The sequence below is a fragment of the Leucopleurus acutus genome (genome assembly GCF_964270905.1).
Source record: "Leucopleurus acutus genome assembly, chromosome: 9".
Lineage (NCBI taxonomy): Eukaryota > Metazoa > Chordata > Mammalia > Artiodactyla > Delphinidae > Leucopleurus > Leucopleurus acutus.
The window spans coordinates 36,273,792-36,289,137 of record NC_139144.1 but is presented as its reverse complement, the minus strand read 5'-3'; the positions used below and the strand labels follow the sequence as shown (position 1 = coordinate 36,289,137).

Below are 15,346 nucleotides of genomic sequence, written 5' to 3'. Positions count from 1 at the left end.
TAAAGATAAAGTAATCAATCCACAGTGTTATAAACAGCAACTTTCCAGGGAAAATGAACTATATGAGATACAGAGATTACTAAGAGAACTTTGTTGGGGTCTCCTAGATCAATATCTTGGTTGTTCGATCGTTTACTTTAGCAGTTTTACTAAACTAGTTTAATTAAAAGAATCACCCTAAGAGATACACTACTTTATTGAGATGACAGTTGTATGCTGTCCCCAGTTCGTGTAGAGTGGGTACCAAATGCAAAGATTTAAGAAACATCTGCTCTCTCAATCTAAGTCATTTCTGGATAGAATAATCTCTTTTAAGAAGTTGTAATAATAGTAGCTGTCATTTTAATACCACTAAGAACCAGTTATTTTCCATACATGACCTCATTTAATCCACACAACCAACCTATAAGGCAAGTATTAGTACTCCCACTGTGTATTTGTAGAACTTCAAAGAAGCTAAGCAAATCAATCAAAGGCCAAACAGCTAACAAGCAGAAGCAGCAGCACCAGAACCTAGGTCTTCCTTAATTCTAGCTTCCACGTGCTTCCTCCTGTGTTACACAATCTGTTTTTCTGTTGTTGTTTTTTTCTTTTTTACATAGTGTCTAAAGATATGCCTTATTCTACCCTGAATTTATGCACCACTGATAAACTCTCACTTCCCAAAATTCTCTTTTTCCCTTCCTGACACAGTAGAGTTGAACAGTGTTAAAGTAGCCCAAGCATTGTGAGAAATCGCAGGCTTCTCTTCTCATTTTCTTCATGGAACATCTGCCTTCAACTCAATTACAAAAGAGAAAGGCAGGAAGTAGACACGGGATAGAAAATGAAGGACTTGTTTAAACTTTCTTTTTTTAAAAGGAAAATAAACCTTGCGAGATTTTTTTGTTTTTGTGTTTTTTGCCAAGGAATTTTTCTATATCTGAAGACTATGTTGGATGAAATAAGAAAAGCATCTTTAATTATATTTCTTCTTCACTGTTACGAAACAAAAACAAAAACAAAAAACATTAGGACTGGTGGAGCTTCTTATCAAGGAAAACCAAACCTGTGTACAATTCGTTCCCATCCGAAGTTTGTTCCCAAGTATAATCAAAATAAGAAAGGAGCTTACAGTGTTAGAAGTCACCCTAGTTTTCATAGTATGAACCCATTTATTACCCCAAAGAAAAAATATAAGTCGACAAACTTTCCTGTATCTCAAACTGCACCCATGGAAAGGGAAACAGCAGGGTTTTTTTTCATGTTCTTTATTTGCTAGGATAGGTATGTGATGCATTATCTAATTGCAGTTCTGATTAACCTTAAACAATCTGAATAACAATTTTAATAAAACCAACAAAAACTCTGGCGAAACAATCTCCTTAAGTTGGGATTCTGTTATTATTTTATACATGTCTATACTTTCAAATTCTTCTGAAATTTCATTTTGTCTTCACAGCTCAACAGAAACTGTTCACAGTTCATTGAAGAAAAAAATAATAAAAATATTTTATTCTAACTTTTAATACTTTGCATTTCCTTTTTAAGATTTTTATAAAATTATATACAAATTTAGTACAGGTGAATGTGATTGCATTTTGTTTTTTATCCTTTACATCTGCATTGCCATTAGAATTAAAACTATATAAAAATCATGACTATAATAACTTAATAGTAATTTAGCTGAAATTAAGACATAAAAAAATTATGTTGAATAAAAAATAATTATACATTAGAAAAAATAAATTCTGCCTCTGTTCCTGTTAGATATTAAAAGACAAGCTTAAGACTGTGTCTGAAACTTAATTTCTTTTTTTTGCGGTACGCGGGCGTCTCACTATTGTGGCCTCTCCCATTGCGGAGCACAGGCTCCGGACGCGCAGGCTCAGCGCCCATGGCTCACGCGCCCAGCCGTTCCGCGGCATGTGGGATCTTCCCAGACTGGGGCACTAACCCGTGTCCCCTGCATCGGCAGAGGGACTCTCAACCACTGCGCCACCAGGGAAGCCCTGAAACTTAATTTCTTAATCTCAAAACTGGGCAAAATTTTAGATATTTGTCTTCATACCCTGTTTGAAAAACATTGGTTAAACTAGATTAAGGTTTTAAGGGAAGCAGAATTTCAAAAGGGCAAAAAGAACAGTCATGGTATTAGGAACTTCCTTCTGATTTGTCAAACCAACCATATCAATACCATTTGTATACCATTAGAAGTTTCTATTTTTTACTGAAATTGTTTAATTAAGTGATTACAATGTATGAATTCTCTAGTAGATAAAAAATGTGACTAATATAGTCTTACCTTTATTCAAATAAAATTTGAGGAAGTATCTTACTCTAAAGATTTACTACCATAATTCCATGATCAATTATTAATCAGTAAGCACACATCTCTTTATTGACTATACAGTTGAAGAAGAAAAATTACTCAAGTAAAGAATTAGAAACCATGGGGATTTCTTTTTCCTTCACACCCTGCTACTCACTCTTTCCTTAGGTACATACTTCATCTTTTCCCTTTCCTTTTGTTTACAAAAATAAGTTAAGGATTTTTGCATGTGATAGACTCTTAGTTTTATGAGATGAAATTCACACAGATCTACAGAATATATTTAATGTAGCTAGAACTTTTGGAACCCAGAGATTGGATGAAATTAGGATGTGCTTGATACATAATAGGCAATACATACATGGTTTTTGAATGATTATATAAATTAGTGAATAAATGAGCAAATGATTTTCTGCCCAGTAAGGGGCCCTATTTCAGTATTAAGGATTGGAACAAATTTGATTGACATAAGCAAGCACCAGGGATTTGGCAAAAATCCTAGGCCATTCTTGGAGAATTTATAGAGCCATAACTGGCAGGTATTTCTTATACCTACAGTACAGAAATGCCCTCCCAAAAATTTACCTTTCAATTCTGTATCAGTAAGGCAGTTTAGCTTTCATGATAGTCTAAAATGTTTGAAACGGAAATGCTTCTTTAACAGCTGTAAATGTCAGAAGCATGTTCCAGATTTTAAGCTGTCAAGATTTAGCCTCTGTGATGATATATGTATTCTCAATGCTTTATTTAAATTTTACCAAAAAATATAAATGTTATTGGATTAAAATGATTATTTTCCTAACAAGCTGAGTGAGAAATATCTCTGAAGTGATCAAAATGCCGTCATGGAAATATGTGGAAAAATAGAGCCATTTAAATGCAGATAATCCTTCAGTATTTTTTATGTATTTCAAATGTAACTGGGTCATTATGTGGAAACACTGTTTTTAATCGACCTTTTACAGAGACAAACTCTTTGATTTAGTTAAAAATTAAATCTAGAATGACATGATAAACTTGACTCTGTTTTGTTGCTTACATTAGAAACTGCTATAGTATACAACTAAAAAATGTCATCTCTGCAGAAACTCATTTCAGAAGTGAAAGTTCAGGTGGAAAACCAGATAAAAGGCATCTATTTTAACATTACTGCCATCTGTCCAGATGGGAGCAGAAAGCCAGGCACAGACGGATGCGGAAATGTGACAAGCAATGACGAAGTATGTGCGTGTGCGTTTTTCCCATTTAAAGTAAACTAAGTTGTTTGGCATGCTTTCTTACAGAAAAATCAAACCATTCAGAAAAACTTTTTTTACTACCGACCTCAAGAATCTCATTTACACTTCAAAGTAACTTTTATTATCTAATCCCTAAGTTCCTACTTGTTGTAACTCCATTGACTGTTTTCTCAAACTCTCTAGCTAAAATAAATAAATATATATCATATTAAATAATTATTTAATAATAATAACTTTAAACTTAGATGACACAGACAGTGAATGTTAGGAAATCATATCTCCTCAAACAAGAAGTGCCTATACTTAGGATGATGATAATACCTTTTCGTTTCAAATCTGAAAATTCTCAGAGTAAATGTGAAAGTTGAAAATAAAAACGACAGAGAAGAATGCTGTTGATAAAGATTAAGAATTACAAAATCTTTCACTTTCTGATTGTCCCAGTACACTTGTATTAGCTCAATACAATGACCTACGAGGTAGGGAAATTTGTTAAGAACAACAACAACAACAAAAAAAAGGTGTCATCATTTAACTAAAAAGGAATGAGATATGGAAAAGGGAGATCCGGATTATAGCAGCATCAGGAAATAGGACTGGGGAAGACACGGATTCTCCCAGGATTGGCACAATAGAAAGTAAATATACAGAAATATGCTTTTACAAGAAACTCTTGTAGAATGAAGTGATTTTCAGTGAGTCATTTACCTCTTGAGGCATCAGTTGCCTCATTTTTAAATGAACAGCTAGAACTAGAAGATTTCCAATCCTACCTCCATCCATCTCCAAGGTTCTATGATGTTATTATTTTAATATCATGCTATAGACAAAAAGAAAAAGTTATTGAAATAGATTAAAAATCCTAGTATTCTAAGGTTGAATAAAGGAGAATCTTCCTTCTCTTTGGTTAGAATATAATTTTCTCTCTTGGGAAGTTTAGAATCTGCAGGTAGTATAGTTGTTCCAACAAGCTGTATATTTGAAATTAATTATTTCAAATTCAAATTCTGTAGGCTCCTCCATAATCACTCCTTGAATTTTGTTCAAAAGATATTTTATGCCAGTTTACAAAATACATATTTAATTTCCACTGAATATAGAGAAACTTTGTGCTAGCAAAAGATAGTGCTAAGTTAGTTTCTGAGAAAAGGTTACCTTTTTAGAAGTAGCTCTTTCTTTCAAAATCGATTTTGGCAGAATGGTTTTCCTTACTCCTTACATTTTTTTTCTTTTTCTTTGTCTACATCCCTTTTTTCCCCTCACTTTCAACCAAGTAGTATAAACAGTTTGACTAAGGAAGAGTCATTTGACCACTTAATTATATAAACCCCAAGTTTTGCTCTATTAATATTGGCAGTTGACCACATTATCCTACAGTCTGTTAATCCTTATATTTTTAAAGAGAAAAAACATTTCAAGTCTGACACCAACTGTATTGATTTTAATATTATGAGACTAACTCTAATTCCGAATGGATATATATATAAAACGTATAAACCTAAATTTAGACCTTTCATATCAGTGTGTATATTTGTGCTAGGCTTTTTGGTTGGGATGGATATCTATCTATCTATATCTATATACACATACATATATATATAGAGAGAGAGCGTGAATCTCTATATATTCATATATATATCCATCTATATATATTCATCCATATCTATTATCATCTATCTATCTATCTATCTAATCTAACTCCATCCCAACCAAAAAGCCTAGCACAAAGTATTTTTAAATTGTAACTTATCTCAGTCTAACATGGAAAAAAACATGTAACCTTCTTATTTGCCAAAGTACCTGAAGATCATAAGGTGAGTTAACAAATATAAATAGACACACTAAGCCAATCGTGTTGTACAGGAAGGCAAAATAGAGAAAAAGGAAAAATTTGGCAGAAGAAAGACATTCTGTAGTTTGCATGGGGGAAACCAATTCCTGCCAGGCCAGATCCTTAGTTGTGGACTAACATCTTCCAGTGAGACAAATGTATGACCTTTTATTGAGATCTTAAGATCTAAAAGTGAGAATCCTAAATCTTTTTCCCTTGAGTAACATCAGGGAAAGCCCCATATTTTCTTCATAACACCATGTATAAACTAAAATTTAACTCTAAAACTTACTTGGGCCCCTGGAAAACAGAAACAAAATAAAAATTGTTCATTTGAACAATTGTTCATCTCAGGGTTTTAAACCAGTAGAGCAGAAGCTCTTGACTTTACTTTATTTGATCTATCTTTAGTGCCAAATATATTCAGTAACTCCACATGTTAAGGACTGAATCCAGAAAATGGTCTATTCTCTCTCAAGTTTACTAAGAAGTCAGCTGAGGATATAAATTAATGATTGGAAGTAGAGTACACATTTCAAATAGGCTTGAACCCATGTCCATTTAATGCTGTAATACAGGCAAGTCTCAGTCATTGCATCCTTTAACTCTCCAGTTCATTAATTAGGAAATAAATGAAATTAAAAAGGAATGTTATGTCTACATATGAGAGTGCATGTGTAATTTACAAATATTAATTTCTATAAGATGGTATATTATTGACTTAAATATTCTTAACAGATATAATACTGGTAATAAAAATTATCAAGACATATAAATATATTTTCTTCCTCCCCACCCAAATATTTAGGTTCTTTTCAATGTAACAGTTACAATGGAAAAATGTGATGTCATGGAAGGAAAGAGCTATGCAATAATCAAACCTATTGGTTTCAATGAAACCACTAAAATTCATATACATAGAAACTGCAGCTGTCGGTGTGATGACAGCAGAGGACCTAAAAGAAAGTGTGTAGAAGAAACTTTTCTAGATGCCAAGTGCTTCCAGTGTGATGAGAATAAATGTCATTTTGATGAAGATCAATTTCCTTCTGAAAGTTGCAAGTCACACAAGGATCAACCTGCTTGCAGCGGTAGAGGAGTTTGTATTTGTGGGAAATGTTTATGTCACAAAATTAAGCTTGGAAAAGTGTATGGAAAATACTGTGAAAAAGATGACTTTTCTTGTCCATATCACCATGGAAATCTGTGTGCTGGTGAGTATAAGTATGTACATGCAGTTATTTATATAGTTATATATTAAACTAGCATATATGTTAAAGTATCTTTAAATCACATCTTTATAATTACCAACTTTGACTATGAATTTAATATTCAAAGTCTGTGAAATTAGGACATAGCTACAGATTTACAGTACATGATTCTGATATTTATAGTTTAAATTATTTTATACAGGAAATATTTAAAAATTAAAACCAAAAGTTAATTGTTATTTTCAAGTATGCCTTGATCTTGTAAAGACATATACCAGAAAAGGAAATTACTGATAATGTCTGACAGATTTTCTATAATCTGGGTATTCTTCTAGAAGGATCTGATTCATTCTCATACGTGGTTACTCCCTCCATCTTGCTCAGAGGATAGTTAGCTATAAAAATATACTTTTCATTCATTGTAAAATTCTTAATGCATTATCATAGATGGCATTGTAAATCTGTAGTAATTTAAATTTCTCTAGTTTATTTTTGGAACAACGCCAGCAACAAAACTGTCAAAAGACAGAATTCTTCAAGAAAATGCTGGTTTCATAAGAAATCTAGATTAGGCCCAGAGGCCACACAAAGACCAGATTTAAAAATGAGATAATTTAAAATGAAAATATCAAAAGTACTTTTTGGCTAATTCAGTTTACTGCCACCTAGAGGTTAGATTCTAGAAAATATATGCAACATTTGAAAATTAATACAAAATATTATTTTTAAATGAATTAAGTTTTCTGTGACAGTGTGCTAAATCCACTTATTGTTAAAGCACCTTTTTAAAGTTTGCATTTTGGTAAGCAAATATTAATTAAATTATTGATGAAATGAAATATTTCATTGTAATAAGCATATGGAAAGTAACAAACCTATACAAAATAAATTTTTATTCTTGTGTAAATTAAAAATGTGCCCTATATCACATAAATATGTGATGGCAAATTTCCTTTATATTCTATCTTATACACATAATATTTTATATTCTAAACATTTATTCAGCTGTACCTGGTATCTAGGTAGAATGGATTATAGATGACTTTAGAACAAACTGCAATTGTCATCTAATATTTTAGTGTTAATCCTGTTTGGGACAGGGCAGAAGAAGAATTCTGAGATCATCATTTCCCACAGCTGTCAAGCTCTCAATGAACTTTGAAATACACTGAGAATCCCAGTCTCTGTTAATAGTAGAATTAAAAATCAATGTACTGGTCCTTCTATATGACTATGATACTACTGACCTACAGGCAGTTGAGAATCTGCTTTGAATTATTTGTATATAAGTTATAAATGCAAACTGTAGGCTGACAAGCATTTTCTTCACTAGCGTCCTTTGAGAATAAGAACACATGATCACAGATTTGCTGGCTAGGATTAGGCATGCAGCCCATATACAGGGAACCGGGTCTGGCAGGCATTTGTTTGGCCTGGATATCATTAGTTTTACATTTAACAAATTGAGCTGATCCAACAGTAGATGCTAAGGAACAGTTACCCTGTGACGTGCTCCACACGTCATAAAAGGAAGGAAGGAGGGAGGAAGCCAGGAATTGAGGGAAGGAAGGAAAGGAGGAAGAGAAGGAGGGAGGGAGAAAAAGAGAAGAAAGGAAGGAAAGAAGGAAGGAAGGGAAAGTCTTTGGCCAGATAAACTTGAAAAACATTTTACAGCCCTGAAAATTTACCCTCTCTTGAAGATTTCTAGTTCACATTAGCATATTAAATCTTGCATACTTCCTGCAGGCTAAAATCCACTTAACTGAGTATAATCAGTGTTCTTCTTCAACTACAACATGCACACACATACCACCTTGCTTTCTTTCTTGCCTTCTCTCATTTAACACCTAGTAACACCTCACAGCATACTTTGAGACATGTCCCACAAACCTGCTAAATAATGTGCTGAAGATGTGAAAGGATTACTTCAACTTCCCCAGAGATCTTATCTTTAAACAAGGCACTAGCAGAACTGAAGCACTTAAAAGGGTTTGCCAAATAGACCTTCAAAGTTATCCCAGGCCCTGAGCAATAATGAGTGACTAAGAGAAAAATTATGGAAGCTATTCATAAAATACCCATTTTTCAAATTTCAAATCAGACATTACATCAGCCTCTGTAGCTTCTTTATATTTGTCTTTTTAATTTAAAACTGAATGTACAGCGACCTTCAAGTAGTTGGGCAGCCACTGCAGCAGGGCAGAATTCACAATTGTCAGCACAATAGATTACCATGGGGAGATTATCTACAACAGAACAGCTTTGAAAATAGACACTCCTAAGTCCTGGTATTGTTTATGTCAGACAAATAGAAAGTGATGCTGTTTCTATTCACTTGACTGTCAGTGTATTTCCATGGAAATGGAAGGGGAATTCATGTTTGGAAATGCTTCACAAAGTCAGTGACCTCAATAACTTAGGTCTTGGAGTGTCTTTGTTGCAGGGCATGGAGAGTGTGAGGCAGGCAAATGCCAGTGCTTCAGGGGCTGGGAAGGGGATCGGTGCCAGTGCCCAACAGCATCTGCCCAGCACTGTGTCAGTCCAAAAGGCCAAGTGTGTAGTGGAAGAGGCACATGTGTATGTGGCAGGTGTGAGTGCACCGATCCCAGGAGCATCGGCCGCTTCTGTGAACATTGTCCCACATGTCACACAGCCTGCAATGAAAACTGGTATGTGTTTCCTGATTCCAAATATACATAAAGCAGTCCTTCATTATAGTCATGTTCGACCTTTTCTATTTTGCCTACCTTAACCTAAAAGCAGGATCTTCTCCAGATAAATTGTTATCATCACGCTAAAAAAGAAGTGAATGAGGAATTTAGGAATTAGAAGACTTAGATTCCAATTTTGGCCATGCATGAAAATTTATCTAGGTATTCACTGCCTTTTTTGAAATAGTTTTTTTTTTTTAAAGAATAATATTCAGTGTTCATAAAGGTTCATTTTTTTTTCCCCAGCTTTTTTGAGATATAATTGACATATAACCTCGTGTAAGTTTAAGATGTACGATGTGATGATTTAGGGGCTGCCTGCTTCCCAACTTACTATTAATTAGCTGTTTAATCTAGGGCAAGATTTTTTAAATTCTTTGTGCCTCAGTTTTGTGATATTAAAAGTGAGGATAATAATAATACTGTGGTATAATTCTGTGAGATAATTAAATTAGATGTTCATGCAAAATATACCTAAACCTTTGTACTTGGTGCATAGTAATCATAGAATAAATGTTAGCTGTTATTATTGTTTTATTTTTATTCTTTTAAAGATAAAAAGTGGTGGCTATGAAGCACTCTAGAAAGAAGTGATGGATAAGGGAAAGGTGATGTTAAATAATGGTGGCATTGTTGTTTTGTGCCAATAATTAATTTTCCAATAACAATTTGAGTCCTGCTCAAAGACCACTACTCAGAATATCACTGTGCCTTACAATTTGTTTTATTCAATTTTTAAAAAGACATTCTCAAGTAAAATTTTTTAAATTATGCACTGTAGGTTATGTAACACACTAGGAAGATAACGATGGAGTGATGGAGGTATTTCTAATGAACCCAACCAAAATTTGAACTGTATGTTCATTGCTAAATTTTTCTAGTAGTATCATAATATTCATCTTCTAAAACATCTGTGCTAGCTGGTTTTGTTTTTGATTTTGCAGTGAGAGTATCTTATTCATTTCCTAGAGATTTTCTTCTCAGTACAGAAAAATCATTATGTTAATTTTATACATTAAAATATTTTAAGTGGTTAGAATGTAACTTTGCCATGGTATTAAATTCAGCCAAGATTACAAATAAATGTCATAGTTTTCTTTCCCAGTTTTACAATTCTGCTGTCCTAAAGCAGTACCCTATTTTATTTTTTACAGAAAATACTATAGGCTACAACCTTTTAAAAAATTAAATGTTGTCACTTCTGTTTCCCCTTACAGGAATTGTGTGCAATGCCTTCACGCTCACAATCTGTCTCAAGCTATACTTGATCGGTGTAAAACCTCATGTACTCTCAAGGAACAGCATTATGTGGACCAAACATCAGGTAAACAAAAGGTTAATAATCAAAGTACTGAAGAGTATCTGTAGAGAATCATATTCCCCAAAAAGGCTCATAATCAACCATCCTAAAGAAAGAACTAACTGCTTCAATGTTTTCAACCTCCAAGAAATAGTGCTCTATAAAACCAGCTGAGGATATTTACCATGGTATGGGCTGAATTGCTAGATCTCCCACCTAACAATTAAACTACCATCTCAACTACCCAGCTAAATTCGCATGCTGTGCACCTCCATGGAAGTATACCAAACAGATTTTCTAGAGAGACCTCAGTGAGCCAAGAATAGGAGTTTCCTAGGTAGAGTCCATTTCACCCTTAGAGACAAGGTCTATGGAGCCATCATTACCCTTCACAATCCAAACTTGTTTCCAGTTATAACCTTCCTCATGTCAAACGAACATTTATTTTCATGTTTCAGGTGATGCCAAAAAATTCTAAGTAGCAATGATTTAATTTTGCAAAGTACATAATTTCAAAAGGGCCATTCCTCCCTGATAATTTTCATTCTGATATAAATATAATTTAGGGGTGAATGAATATAAAGGTGACACAATGGAAAGGGTATGGAAATTTTAGTCTGAAGACCTTAGCTTAAGGCATGTCTCCTGACACTAGTGGCTAAGAAATATCAGCCCTCTTACAAAATTTTACTGAGCCTCAGTTTCCTCATCTGTAAAATGGAGATAATAATACCAACCTCAAAGAGTTGTGTGCATTAAATGAGCCACTGAACATGAAAAAACTTTTTCAGTTAAAAGATGATATATGAATGGAAGAAACATGTGAAAGCTGCGTTCAAAGATCATTTTGGACAAAAGTTCATTAGAACTCAAAAGCCAGCACCCCCATTTTGTTCAGGTTTAAGGTGTTAAACTATATAAGAATTAGAAATGAAGCTTGAAATTATGTATTCATTAAAATGTTCCTACTGCTACTACTATTTCTAGTCTTTCCTCTAACCTGTAAGAATAATTCCAGGTCTTAAAGAGATTGCACAGGAGAATAAACTTTCTCCAGAGTTTTGTTTCCCTCTCGCCTCACATCCACACTAATCTTAGCCCATAATAAATTTGGCTTTGAAAAGAGCCCATGTGCTGCCAGCTGGGGCTGCAGCAATCACCCCCAAAGCCAAGTGCCTTTTCTAATAAATAAAGCTCTTATTGTCAACATGTAATTTATTATGTTAAGGAAACAAACCTATTCTGACCTAAGTGTGGTTACAAAAACTATTCCCTTAAAGCTCCTTAGGAAAAGCCCTTGCTTGACCTAAACTAAGAAAAGAGGCATGGCCAGGGCTAAATTTTTGGTTCCCCAAATTTTGAAATTTAAAAATGCATGCAGATTTGAGTCCCAAAAATGTCCATTAGAAATATTTGTAAAATGTATTAGTAGCTAGGGGGCTACCCTCCCCTTCACAACTATTGTGCAAGGAGAGGGAAAGGGCATTTGTTAGCCACCTCTATTATCTATCCACTTGATCACATTTAAAGGGTGTTCTTTTGGTCTTTCTGGCTAAGCTCCTACTAGGCAAGAAGCCATTAAGTGAGATCAAGCCACGTGCCACCTTAGCTGATTAAGTATTCTAAGTCAGCCAAGGGAAATGAAAGGCATGCATGTCACAAACCTGGGCACCACCAAGGGTACCACTTTTGAACAGAGCATCTCGGATTCTCTCTGCATGTGAGACTATAACAAAGGGAGACTTGCACTTGCATCTGGTGCTTCTATTCCAGTTAGTAGTCCTCCAGCCTCCTTTTAGCATTTCTTTCAAGGAACCTTATCACTATGACCAAGAGAAAACTGGGCTCTAAGTCTTCCCACTTAGAGAAGAGCCCCTGCCCTTGTTACTGAATTCTTGGCGTATTCAAGAGCAATGCTTGGTCATCCCTGGGATTTCAGACACAAATCACTCATGACTGACTGTTCTTCTAAGCCTTGGCAGGTCCCCTCCCAAAAGGCATTCTCAAGGAGACCTTCAGACAGTTAGGTGAAGTCCCCAAAGTCTGGAGGATGCACGGAAAACACATGCTTCTTTAGGCCAGGAGGTAATTTTGTGAGTGTGGGGCAGCTGGTGAGTTCTGTGGAGTACTTGTGTATTATGCAACCATGTTCCTCTCAGATTAGGGTAATACCTCTGGCAGCCACAGAGCCTGCAGAATTTCCAACTAGAGTTTGCCAAAGGTCTAGGGCTAAAACAGAGACCTAGAATGCCCCTCCTCTTAATGTAGCATTTCCTTTTCCAGCTAGTAATTATCTGTTCTTGAAAAAACAAAAAGCAGAATTTTTAGAAGCAAAATAGGATAGATGTGGTTAACAGACGAGTAAAAAATAAATTAATAACAATTGAGGAAAGAGATTTGGGTATTGTCCCAAATTATACACTCCCATTTCCTGGAGAAGCTATGTGTAATAATAATGAAAACTTACACTGCAGTTTCAAAGGAAATATTTATTCATCTATTAAAGTAGTACTGATTTTAGCTTCTGCAGATGTTTACTTTATTTTCCATTACTGATGTGTAACAAATGAGGAGTAAGCATAACAAGAAAAACATACGTTAATGCACGGAGCTGTTAAATAATTTTTTAAATCCTATTTTCCACTTAGTGATCCACACCACACCAAAATACTGTCCCTCTCTCTGTCATGGATAAAATTATATTTGGTTAAGGGATTTGGACATATTCCAGTTAGTACAAATAAAGAATCAAGCTGCAAAGAAATAATCTTATTGAATACCTTAATTGTGGCTATTCTCCAAAAGAGAGTTTTCTGTTGAAAAGATTTGAATAATAAATGTGTAATAATAATTAGTTTACTTCTTGAATCAACAATGGCAGTCCTCTATTTTGAAAATGTAGATTTGCAAATATCTCTGATCCTACTGAGATGATGAACATTATTTACTTCTAACATTATTGTTAGAACCCTTTGATTTACTCATTCCAGTTTTTTAAACCATTTATTCGTTTGCTTCTTTACAGAATGTTTCTCTAGCCCAAGCTACTTGAGGATATTTTTCATCATCTTCATAGTTACATTCTTGATTGGGTTGCTTAAAGTCCTTATTATCAGACAGGTGATACTACAATGGAATAGTAATAAAGTTAAGTCCTCGGCAGATTACAGGGTGTCAGCCTCAAAAAAGGTCGGTGAATTCTAAAACAGAAATACTTTCAGTATGTTTTTGTCTACTTTCAATATTTAGGCACTTAATTAATGATAATATTTCTTCTCCATCAAGGACAAGTTGATTCTGCAAGGTGTTTGCACAAGAGCAGTAACCTACCGACGTGAGAAACCTGAAGAAATAAAAATGGACATTAGCAAATTAAACACTCATGAAACTTTCAGGTGCAACTTCTAAAAAGATAAAAAAGTACTTTATGGGAAACTGGATTTTTAATGATGGCTCCTAAAAATTATTATTATAAAATAATAATTTTATAAGTCACAGGAGGAGATAAATTTTCTAGATCATGCCAGTTGCTGGTTGTCCACTCGAATGAAGACTGACAAGCATCCTCATCATCATGTGACTCACACTGCTGCTGAATTCTTCAGAGAAAAATGTGTCTTACTACTGTTTGATACTAGTATCATTGTAGCACTTTACTGTAATATATAACTTATTTAGATCAGCATAGAATGTAGATCATCTGAAGAGCACTGATTACACTTTACAGATACCCGCCATTTCTACACTTCCCAGAGAGACAATGCTGTGAAATAGTTTTGGCATTGTGTCACTACAAGGGTACAGTAATCCCTGCACCAAACATGCAGATGAAAAAATAATACGGCAGTTATACTAATGTTGCCAAACACTTTAACAATTGGCAGTGAATAGACAAGAACAGATAGATGAGTAAATGATTAGTGTTTCACTCATTCAAGAGATGAACAGATAAAACCTTAATCTTGAGGGATATTGCTTTTGAAACTAGTTTCATGCATGTGTGTTTGTTTTCTTCTTTTACAAGATGGATATTAATTCTAACATTCTTTCCTCTTCGCTTTTATATTTTGGTTTTCTTTCTTACAGGATAAGTTTATATAATGTCACAGATGACTGGATTAAATAAGTGCTAAGTTACTACTGCCATAAAACCTAATAATAATACAATGTCACTTTATTAGAATACTTTTAAAAGCCGAACATTTAATAAGGGACACTTCAAGTAACATCAAAATTTGAACAGCTTCGTTGTGTGCAGATGTGGAGTTTTATATCTTCTTACCTGGTAAACTGGATGGATTATTTCACCATTTCATTTGTCTAATCATCAGGTTGAAATTCACGAGATATTTAGAAACTCTGTGAAGTTTCTAAGCAAAGTGCCACACTTTTTTGAGTCTTCTCCAATATTTATTCCAAGTAGATAGTAGCATTTTTCAAATTAAAAGCTAAATTAAGCTATATTAGTTTTGCCCTTCAATGCAGTCTAAGGACATTCTTTCTTTGAATCACCTCAACCTTACTCACCAGAATTCTAAAAGTACACAATTGGAGGAGGATAGACAATATCTTAGAAATAAGCTAATTCACTCTTGTACTTAGAGAACTGAGGCTCAGCAAGTTTAAATGATTTCTCAAAAACCCCTAAGTGACCAAGTGGCAACATTCAAAGAGAACTATTTTCTTATTGCCAGGCCAGTGTTCACTGAACAATGTCATACTACCTCTTAAATCTTTAAAATAA

At 34.2% G+C, this 15,346-nt stretch overlaps 1 protein-coding gene across 1 annotated transcript in view; it reads left to right on the top strand.

The window, feature by feature from the left end:
- The window catches only part of ITGB8 (integrin subunit beta 8), a gene marked incomplete at both ends in the record, with an annotated part of 90,314 nt that extends 76,304 nt beyond the window's left edge, over positions 1-14,010 (top strand). Inside the window, 6 exons of the mRNA XM_082846035.1 lie at positions 3,397-3,531; positions 6,189-6,594; positions 9,035-9,260; positions 10,520-10,626; positions 13,628-13,791; positions 13,888-14,010. Of these exons, the coding sequence (XP_082702161.1) occupies positions 3,397-3,531; positions 6,189-6,594; positions 9,035-9,260; positions 10,520-10,626; positions 13,628-13,791; positions 13,888-14,010 (1,161 nt within the window). The remainder of the gene's footprint in view (positions 1-3,396; positions 3,532-6,188; positions 6,595-9,034; positions 9,261-10,519; positions 10,627-13,627; positions 13,792-13,887) is intronic.
- Between the last annotated feature and the right edge of the window lie 1,336 nt (positions 14,011-15,346).